The sequence below is a fragment of the Polyergus mexicanus genome, unplaced genomic scaffold (genome assembly GCF_030449975.1).
Source record: "Polyergus mexicanus isolate NDT 795.1 unplaced genomic scaffold, iyPolMexi1.0 SCAF_24, whole genome shotgun sequence".
Taxonomy (NCBI): domain Eukaryota; kingdom Metazoa; phylum Arthropoda; class Insecta; order Hymenoptera; family Formicidae; genus Polyergus; species Polyergus mexicanus.
The window spans coordinates 1,530,137-1,541,021 of NW_027223344.1; the positions used below are offsets into that span (position 1 = coordinate 1,530,137).

Here is a 10,885-nt window from a genome sequence, read left to right on the forward strand (position 1 = left end):
TTTCAACTACTTGGTTAACTGTCACATTATATTAACACTGACACTGAATGATGGCTTCTTCTAATGACAAAAAAATAGAATATCAAAAAATAAATTACATGCCTTTCATTTTTATAACATGTCATAGATATGATTAATTCCGAGTTTTATTAAACCGCATTATTTCATCCTCAATATGGATTTTCTATTATGGCCGAGAATCTTGAAATTTATTATTAAAAATAATAAAAAAAAATAAAAATCATAATAACCTAAAAATAATATCTCTTGTATGTTGAAGAAAATGAAAAAAATATATATCTATATACTTACTGCAAAATAAAAAATATTTTTAATTATTAAAAGTGTAATCTAGTAATCTGGAAATATAATTGAGAAATGCAACATAAAAACAAAAATTATCAATTCCATTCCTACTTTGACTTTTTTTATTACTCTCTCATTTCAATAATATTTAATAAAGATTAATTATTTAATTATATAAACTTTAATTATTATAAAAATTTTATTATTATAAACATTTGAATAATAAAATTCTAATCTGATTACAAAGATCCTTCGCGGCAACACCATTATACGTTTATGGGATATCATCATTATCATCCGTTTCATCGGTTGAAGTCGAAACACTAGATCGATAATATTTGCCAGGATAATTACAAACTGATGACATTTCGCTAAACGATTCACTTTGAAATCTTTCTTTCACTTTGTGAATTGTACCGCACTCTTCTTTATATTTCTCATACATTGGCTGAAAATATAGATATTAATTACAATATTAATTATGTTATATTAAAATATAAATTATTTATCTACGAAACAACTGAAGAGCGTAAATTAATTTCAAGTTGCTTGGTTTGAGCATTTTGAATGACAAAATATTAAATATTACTGAATAATCTATAATTAAGAATTATATAGTTTACGCGCGCACAATCTATTACGACTATCCTAATTTCTGATAATTTCTTTCTTTTGTTTATATGATTAAATTTTTTGATTATACCTTAAGCCTATTAATAGCTTTATCACACTTTGACATAATTCCTCTACGATCTTTATCCGTAAGGGGAAACAATTGTTTTAAATCTTTATATTTGTCTGCGCGCTGAAATATTGATATTAGAGGCTTTTCGGTTTCCATCACCTTCTCCCGAAACTCACACATCACATCTTTAAAGATTTGCGTTTCTTGATAAGGAAGGTTATTCCCCTCGTTTAGCTTTGTGGAGACCTTGGAAAATATCATATAAAAAATAAGAGATATTATATATCTTTAACCTTTTATCTCCACAGTGACTACATATTGTTATACATATATAATCGTAATAAAAACACACAATCTCTCTAACAAACGTACATAAGGATTAATTAAGGAATATGATAAAAAAAAGGGATTAATTTATTTATTTATTAAGTACTTATAATTAAAAGAAAATCATTAAATTGTATTGATATACATATATTAAAAACATATGAAATACATAACAAAGTATAAAAATTCTCTATCAACTTTTGGATAATATGGAAATAAGATAAATTTTCTTACTGAAGTTAATCTGCTGACAGATTCATGAGCATCGCATGTAATAGAAGTATCACAGGATACAGGATCTATCGATTTAGCGCTTAACGAAGAATCCTTCGCGCTTCGAAGAGCGCTCGATGTCGTCCATCTTTTAGCTTCACATTCCTGGATTAATCTCATTCTATCATGTTCTTTCAATTCTTCTATTAACCCCGGTGTTTGATATGGCGGTAGATATTTTTTCAACATAGGTGTCTCCAGTCTAGTTTCGCGGACATTAACATCGTATTTTGTCTTTCTCATTTGTGATTTTTCTTGTAATGAACTGCAATAATTATAAGAAAATTATAAATTTTTCTCTTATTTTTGTTTTTGAAATATCGCTTTTTTAGTACCTTATTTTTGCAAGCTCTGATGAACGAACATCTGCGTAACTTGGGACATAACGTGACATTTCACCTGCATAAGTATTTTTAGCTTGTCTATAACATCTGTAAGGTTTGCCTATAACGTGCGCGTTACGCGGACTCAGAAATTTCCGTTCATTCCAATAATTATAATCTTGACTGTGAATTATTTGGTCAGGTGCCCGAAATTGCGATTGAACATTACAAGACCAAACTTCTGGCACGTTTGTAAACTTTGAAACGCAAGCGCCATCCTGTCTTCCTCGAACATCTCTCGTGTCACGAATATTACACTGAGTTTGACGATCTTCACTTAATTCAATGGCTGGCCTAAACGTAGAAGCGATTTTTCCATGTCTTTGAACATCGGAACGTTTTTCTGCTCGATTTGTACGGAAAAATTCTTCTGCATGTCGCGTACTATATATAGTCATTGATATCAGAAAGTCGTAAACGTAAAACTTAAACGTGTGTACGTTACCTGGAATGTCTTTGAGCATGCACATCACGATCACAAGTTCTTTTTTGTTTCCTTTTTCTATTATATTGCTTCTCCTTAATTAATGTTGCCTTGTCGCAAGATTTTCGTTCTTCTCGCGGTGAACTACTCCCAGATTCGCTGTAAAACGTCATCGAAAACTTTTCGTATAAGACTCGTAGATTAATTATAATTTTTAATATTTTTCTCGTTATATACATTTTATACCTTATCTTATAATATTCACATTTATCGATCCATTGTTTTCCTCTTTTCTCGTCTCTCTTGTCTTCTTTTCCCTTTAAGCAAGCTTTGAAAATGTTGGCGTCAATACGCGGTATCTTTGCACTTTTCTTGTATCTTTTGGATTTTTGCAGATTCGTTTGGATACCGATCTGCCTGTCTTTCTTCAACGTTTCAATGTCTTCTTCAAACTCCGTGGATTTTGCCATTTTTGTATCGCCTATACGTGTTCCCTTCGCTGTTTCCGGTTGCTTCGTTAATTTTTTCTCGACAAATTTTTCATGCTCTTTTCCTTGGTACGTGACGTGAGCTTTTTCATTTACTCTTGATGCTTTCACGTCTTTACTCGCTTCTAGGTTTCTAGTTTGTTCTTCTTTGACAGAGTATTCTTTTCCATCTTTTTCTTCCGCAATATCATTTAACTCTATAATCCCTCCGTCATTTTTCGCTAAAGATTTTCTCTGATTATCCTCAATTACAACTTTTTCTGGAACTTTTTGATCCGTCTCAATACCTATCTCAGCATCCGTTGATGTTCCTTTTGTAGCGACTTCTTTCATCTTCTTTCCTGAAAATTGGACGAATAAGCAGTTTGATTAAATATTCTGTTCTCTTCTTCGTGTAGAATTTTCAATCGAAAGATCACTATCCCCTAACCTGATTTTTGCCAATCGATAATCAGTAATTCGTTGTCCGTTTCCGACATTCCGTTCGCTTCGGATATTTCGTTATTATGTTCGCTTGTGGTACTCATATCCGATTGACAAACTTCATTGTCTCCTTTAATATCGCAAAATTGTGATGTGCAAGTGCGGGAAATCTAAATAAATTCAGCTTTTATTAATGCATAATTCAATATAGTTGAATTAAATATATTTACAATAAAAAATTTCTAATATTGTGAAGAAAATATAAGAAATATACATATTTACACGTTTTAATTAATTCGTATAAAATTACATATTTCTATTTTTATGCAAGTTTCATAATCGCACATACACGAAAGATCGATGTTGAAAATTAAGATTAATTACGGAACTAAGAAACAGTTATAGCATACGCGAGTATGATCATTAGAGATATTTCGTTTATTCGTCTCCTGATTATCGAGGGATGTTTTGGTATCTGATAAAATATTAATACGCTCTCCCGGATGAACGCATCTCCGTTTTAATTGCGAGTCTTTGATCTCGTCTACTTCGAAATATACCGTATCCTTTGAAATCGGCTGCAGATACCTAAAGCACGAGTTACACGTTATGATATAGACAGAAAATAACTATATCGCACATCAGATTTTTCTTCATCGTATCATAATATTTATTTCAAATTTTACTCTCTTCGATGTACCTCGGTAATTTTTTCGTTGTAAATTTCTTCTCGTGAGGATATTTCAACTTTACAACGTCAGCTCGCTCGTGTGAATCTGGTTGGCGACAGATCGTCCTGCGTCGTGCACGATGCGAATCATAATTTCTGTTGTAAATATTATCTTCGGAATCATCATGGTCCGAAATGATTTGTAAACAATCTACTTGCCGATCGCGCGTTTTCAGGAGAGTGCTCTGTTCATTTTCTTCGTCGGAGATAGAGGAAGAAGAAGATTTTTTACGCTTCGCCTCCTTTTTCGTAGTACGGATTCGTCGATAGATATTCGTTCGAACAGGCGAGACGTGTCGAGTTCCAGGAAGCATTCGAGCTATTCTATCTACGAGAGACAGTTTTCTCGTTCGCCATTCCTCTCTATCGCTACCGTTCTTCTAAAAGGGAATGAAAATTCGTCGTAAATGACCAGCGAAGAAATAATTGATTAAAAATAAAATGGATACACGTCAGCGAGGTAACAAGAAGGTTATTTTATTGCATACCGTTTCCTTTCCGAGCCAAGGAATTTTCGTGAGCGCCTCAAGGATTCTCCTTACGCGGCTTCGTTTCTTTTCTTTGGCAACGCTATCCTTTAAGAGTAGTTTCTCGGAGCCATCGTCTATTTCGATGTGAACCACCTCCTCTTCATCTAGTTCCTCCGTGGGCCAGGACTCGGTATTCGCTATCGACGTAGAAGAGCTGAAATCGTCCTTGCGCGGGGAAGAGCAGGATTTCCTTTTCAACCTAGTACGAAGTCTCCTACGAGCTCTCAGCACGAAACAGGACGTCGGATCCTCACTGCTCGAGGTTATTTCCTTCGCCAATGGGTCGTTAAAAATCTGACCATACATTTACAGCTTAGTTCTCCATTATCGATTATTGGTCATTAAGGTCCATTCGCTTTTTTCCATATTAGCATAATTAAGATGATAGGTTTTTACTAAGAAAATTATAACATTTCATAAAATCGATTAATTTTTTTTTTGTTTAATAATTAATATTACATACAGAATATGTCGGTGATTTTTTTTTTTTTTTTTTTAATGTACAGTTATATCTTTTCAATTCGGAAAAAGTTTTTTGTATATTTGCACTCTTGAAAAATTAACTCTGTTTAGAAAAGCTTCTATTATTCTTTAAACAATATACAATATAATAAATTAAGATCCTGAAATAGAAAAGGCAACGTCTTACTTGAATCGTGACATCTTCTCTTATTTTCTGGGCTTCGACGTCTTTGAAAGGCGTTTTACGACGCTCAATTTCGACCTCTCGCGATGATCTTTCTTGATAAGCTGAAATATGTATCAATGATTATTTTTATCATTGATTTCCAATCAATTTTCCTTTCGATGCATGAGATAAATTATAGATTTGAAATAGATATTTATTTTTTTTGTGATATGAATATATATATAACAGATAGTTATTGTACATACTATAACTATAGATCGACTCTGAACTACTTTCATCGATATCGTCATCCGTTTGTACAGCTTTATCCTTTTTTTTTACGATTATTTCGTCAATTTTTTCTTTCTGTCTTTCTTCAAGTATTTTTTCTTCCGGTATTCTTTCTTCTAGTATTCTTTCTTTAGGTACTTCTTCTGGTAGTTCTTCTCTCGGTATTTCTTCTTCTGGTATTTCTCTTTCTGCTATTTCTTCTTCTGGCAGTTTTTCTTCTATTCTTTCTTCCGGTATTCTTTCTTCTTTAGGTTTTTCTTCTATAATTGGTTCCTCTTCTTTACAGATATCTATAGCTATCGGTACAGGTTTCTTTTTCGCTATCAATTCATCATCCGATGAATCTCTAACGCGATCAAAAATATAATCATGTGATCATAATTATCAAACATAATGAAACAAATATTTATATTATACACATCTTTATATGATATTATGTCTTAATACTAAAAATATAAATATTTTTAGGATGAAACGGAAATATGATGTTTTTTTAGGAAATATATACAGGGTGTCCCAGACCACCCATACATCCCTTTTAAAATGAAAATAAATGGCTTTTATAAAAAATCGCAAATATTTTTTTAAGTAAATCGGGTATGCTCTATCGAATGGTGATCTTGAATTTGACCTTAAACTTAATCTTGAAGGTCAATTGAAGGTCAATTTTGATTTTTTAAATAAAAACCCCCTTTTTATTCCGCATTCTTGTAGTCTATCTCGAGAGCTTTTCAAAACATTATAATAAAGTATTTTTTTGTTAAGTACTTTTTAAGTTATTTTATATCTTAATCTGACAGATTTTGATATAAAAAATAAAACCGATGAGTATCGGTAAAAGAGTTTATTTTTTATCAAAAATTTTGAACTTTTTGAGAAATGTCTATACACGTCTCAACTATTGCAAATTCTAAGACATCGGGGTTAAATCTTTTTATATGAATAGAGGATTTATTAAAAGATAGTTGGTATTGAATTTGCTTCCTCCATTAGGAAGCTAAAATTGAAAAACTCGCTTGCTTTAAGGAGCTTAAGCTTTGTAAGCGAAATAAAATTCCTTTATGAGAAAGCAATGTGCAAATTTCTAATTTGCTACAATTTCTTAACTCAACTTTAGGTGAGTTTTTGCTTAAGTAACTTTTAACGTAAACTTAGTTAATTTTTAAAATTGACTTAGTTAAAAAAAAAAAAAATAAATAAAATAATAATAATAATAACTTACCTAATCCTGCATATGAAACTTATTAACAGAATTTACCTTTCTTCACTTATGTCCGACAAATCGCCGTATTCGATGGGCGATCGGCAAATCGTGCAGAGATTCTGCAAGTCCGCGAAGCATTGAATGCAGAACAAACCGACGCAATCAGGTGTGGCGCATTTAACGTGCGGTTCCTGATCGGAACGTTCCACGGCACCGCACAGAAGACACATATTCTGCTTCCGAGGGAATAACTTGTTCAGGAACGGGCAGATTGCCAGGCATCGCTCTCCGAACGTGACCCTCTCGATTCTCTCGCCTACGCTCATGCCGAACTTGCGGCGCAGCTGGCGCCGTGCAAATTTCAGAAAACTTCCTCTCGATCTGCACGAATTTCGATCCATTGACTAGATGCGGGTTCGTATGAATGAAATTTACGTTACGTAAAGTAAACGCGAGTAGTGGTAAGTAAACGAGTTGTACGATCAAGCAAGCCGAAGCTTGCTTTGATGAAAAGCAGTTAAGTAATAAAATGTTAACAATTAAATAATAAAATGTAACGTTTAATGTAATTGTTTGATTAAATTTTATTAACATTTTTTGTATAGTAACTAGAATAAAATCTGATATGGAAAGTGCTCAAATACTTGGTTAGCTAATTGCAGAACAGGTGCGTTACCTGATTATATGATTGTATAACCAAGCGGCTCTTTGCTTAGCTCTTTCCGGATAATATTTGCACATCACAACGTGCCGCAATCTCAATCCGTACGGTTCGAATATCGCCATGATCCAACAGAAACCGATCAGCGTCATAATCTGCGTATATCTGTCTAGATCCGGAGGGATGGGATCTGGAAGGCAGGGCATCATATCGATCTCCGCATCCTTCGCGTGCGGCGTGAAAGCTTTCACGATGCTTCGATAAAGGTCGGCAAGATAGCCCTTACCAGACACATAGACGCCTACAGAATTGGGTCGTTGGACCTAGAGATCGATATGTACGTTTTGCCATCGTATCACGCGATATTACTTTTCATCATGATTATTCTATGTCATCGTACATTCGATTGCCGATATTTCAGTATTTCGCGCGAATCACGATAACAAAATCAGAACCTTTGATCAATTCAATTCAATTTTTAAAATATATTGCAAATGTATTTTGATGTTTCTCTTTCTTATGTATCTTGTATTTATCATGGAACACGCAATCAATGATTATTTAAAGACTTAATATATAGGGGAAAGTAAGATAAAACCGGGTATTTTTTTTAGATTTGTCTTCCTACGAAAAATCAGAGATAAAAAAAGATTTTGCCGGCCGTTAGTAGTCTTTAATCTTTAGTATTTTAAATTATGAGAAAATGAGGCTAATTGTTGAAAAAAAAATTTCATCGCAAAATAATATTGGCATCAATCTACGACTAATAACACGAGTTAGCGAAAGATAGTGGCACTTATCGTGAAAAAACAGAGGTAACCGGTTTGACCCCTATACTTTCCCCTATTCAAAGTATTCCAAACTTCATAAAATATTGAAACACAAATGATTTTTTGAAAACAATATTTGCAATTAAGATACCTTTGTTTCGATCCGTCCATGAAACCTAATAGTGCTAAGGATCCAATAAAGACTGTAATCCGCCATCATGTGGATACATATTTTAAATGTTGTTAAGCACAAGAATACTGCGGATTTGGCAAGTTTCACTTTCTCTACCTTAATCAATGTGATGGACGTTAATGGAATATATTGATTTCTCTCGCGACGGTTTAACGGTAATATGGTTTCCTTTTCCTGACGCGTTCTTATCAAATCGATAGTGCGCAGATCATCAGTCAGATATCGATTGTCGAAACGATCTTTTGTTAACCATTTATGCCGATAATGTACAATCCTAAAAAATACCTCGATTTATCAAATATTAGATTGCAGCTTGTTAAAATAATATCTTCAATTTTACCTCAGCAGCATGAACAAAATAAAAAAGGTGGCCATAAAGCTCATCCAATCGAAAACAGCTAAAAATCTATCGGTCCTCGATCGCACCTCGGTAATTATACCAGTCGATATATCTTCGATAGTTTTACTCTGATTCGTTTCAAAGTGGAAAGAATGCGAAAATTTCACTTTAACGTAAAACATCGCTTTTATATGGCGAGTGAACTTTTTGATTTCTGTTTGAGAAAGAGATCTCTTTTAAAATTGTTCCCGTATTATATCGTAGGGTTTATAAAAATATTTAATATCTTTGTAAAGTTATAAATATATATATATATATATATTTTTTTTTTGTAAATTTTTAGTCTTATCCAAAAAAAGTTGTAAATTTTTATTTAAAGGAATTCTTTAAAGTTTATAATGTTATATATATTTTTTATGAGAAGAAGAAAAATATTAATTAATTATAATAAACGTACTTTTGCGTACAGCATCGACTATGGTATCGGCAATGTAAGACACGAGCATGCAAATGAAGTCTAAAGGTTTCACTATGTAACACAAGGCGCTCACGATGTACGTCAAATTGCATATCCCTCCGAAAAGAGGGCCAAGCTTCGCCTTACAGTCAGCTACCGCGCCATCGAAAACTCTCTGACACCTGTCAAATGGCGTACCCAATTTCTTGTTGCAAATGTTCACGATGCTACCGAGCCATTGAAAAACCGACGTGATCACTCTCACTAAAAGATACATTTTCCAAGTTACAGTGATCGATGGATTCGTGAAATCGCTAGGTAAAAGTTGACTTACGTATACTAAGCACGAGTCGTTTGATGGCCACGAGAGTTCGCTTAATCTTCTTTACAACCACCTTCACTGTCTTTATTACTTTCGATATCGCGTCTCTCAGAGCGTAAAACGGTTCTTTTATTAGATCAATTACACTTTTTAAGACTTGCTTCAACTGCTCCTACAGATGCGATTTATATTAGTAAAAACGAATAAGTGAATAAGTAATTTCTTGATTAAAGAAAAAATCTAATGATCTGTAAAACTAAGAACCAATAAAACCAATGATAGATTCAAGGAAGTATGAATCGGATAATGCGTATACATAAAAAGAATATATTGTATAAATGAACTTACCTATAAGAGCTTACCTGTCCACAGACTAAAGATTCCGAGAGGACACTGATATTGTGCAAGGTATTTTTTCCCGGTCCGGTAAGAGTTAGAATAAAGGCATAGGCCATCAAGGCCTGTCTGCCACGTTTAGAAAAAAATTGCGGCAGCAATAAGAATACAATACACCTGTTCATTTGTAAGAACTTGTAGAAAAATGTGTGTTGAAGAAGATAAAAGTATATTATAACGGGATAAAAGTTTGAGATAATTCTGATCTTTCTTTTTCGAAATAGTCTATAGATTCGGAATCTTTATATAATTTACATAATTTATGTTTATATCTTTATATATTTGTGTCATCATTGAAATTCACAAAGAATCACCTGACACGGTAAGAAAATGCCAATCCAAGCGCGAGAATCATTCCAAGAACCGAGCATAACATCGTGGCGGACGAAAGGGTGAAATTCAATTGAATCACGAAAAATACGAAGAACATATATGTGAGAAATATACCGCCCAAAAATCCGAATACGCTCTTCAGAATATAATTCTCGAGCGTGCCATCCGTTCGAAGAAGCTTCATCTTTTTGTAAATCCAAGAATATTTTATGGGAGAAATTATTCGGCTCCAGAAGTGTTCAACCTTCTTTCGGTATCTATAGAAATATAACTACACGTGACAGTTCGATTTTTTTTTTAAATTAAAAAATAATTAAATAAAAAGAAGAATTTATGGCGCGTTAAATAGACAATGTCGTCAAAAATCTGATAGAAACACTTGTGCACTTTTTAAAAAAAGTAGATATATAATAAAATATGACAGAGAAAAATTTCTAAAGATTAACATTAATATTGATTGTTTGCAGGTAGGTCAATTGCTTCAAGTAGTTAATGGATCTTACTTTAATCTCTTTCGTCGGAGACGTTGCTTCAAAGTGAAACGTGGCTTGACACCTTCGGAGATCTCAATCGATCTCAATTTCTCATCCTCATAGTTTAACCTAGCTTTTTCGATTTTTCTAGCTTTCAGAAGCAATTGAAGAAATGCCATGACCTTTATCCACTTATTCCATTCAATCCTTTATGCTATTTCATACTGATATATATTCATATCCCTCTT

General features: G+C 33.1%; 1 protein-coding gene across 1 annotated transcript; it reads right to left on the reverse strand.

Annotated features, from left to right (window-relative positions):
• Positions 1-580: 580 nt before the first annotated feature.
• On the reverse strand, positions 581-10,816 carry LOC138942837 (uncharacterized). Its single transcript, XM_070313308.1, has 21 exons — positions 10,668-10,816; positions 10,146-10,421; positions 9,798-9,948; positions 9,448-9,607; positions 9,114-9,377; positions 8,657-8,870; positions 8,275-8,590; positions 7,369-7,676; positions 6,747-7,073; positions 5,464-5,834; positions 5,219-5,319; positions 4,528-4,863; positions 4,010-4,419; positions 3,720-3,897; positions 3,317-3,479; positions 2,645-3,227; positions 2,420-2,557; positions 1,927-2,358; positions 1,553-1,856; positions 1,010-1,237; positions 581-742 (listed from the first exon to the last, which is right to left on the reverse strand). The coding sequence occupies exons 1-21, from the start codon at positions 10,814-10,816 to the stop codon at positions 581-583; spliced, it is 5,571 nt and encodes a 1,856-aa protein (XP_070169409.1).
• Positions 10,817-10,885: the final 69 nt, after the last annotated feature.

Excerpts from the sequence above, each read along its gene's own strand:
- LOC138942837 (XM_070313308.1), bottom strand. The coding sequence starts at position 10,816 with ATGGCATTTCTTCAATTGCTTCTGAAAGCTAGAAAAATCGAAAAAGCT. Across the intron at positions 7,074-7,368 it reads TTATACAATCATATAATCAG|ATCGAGAGGAAGTTTTCTGA; the intron begins GTAACGCACCTG and ends AAATTCGTGCAG. Across the intron at positions 4,420-4,527 it reads CTTGGCTCGGAAAGGAAACG|AAGAACGGTAGCGATAGAGA; the intron begins GTATGCAATAAA and ends ATTCCCTTTTAG.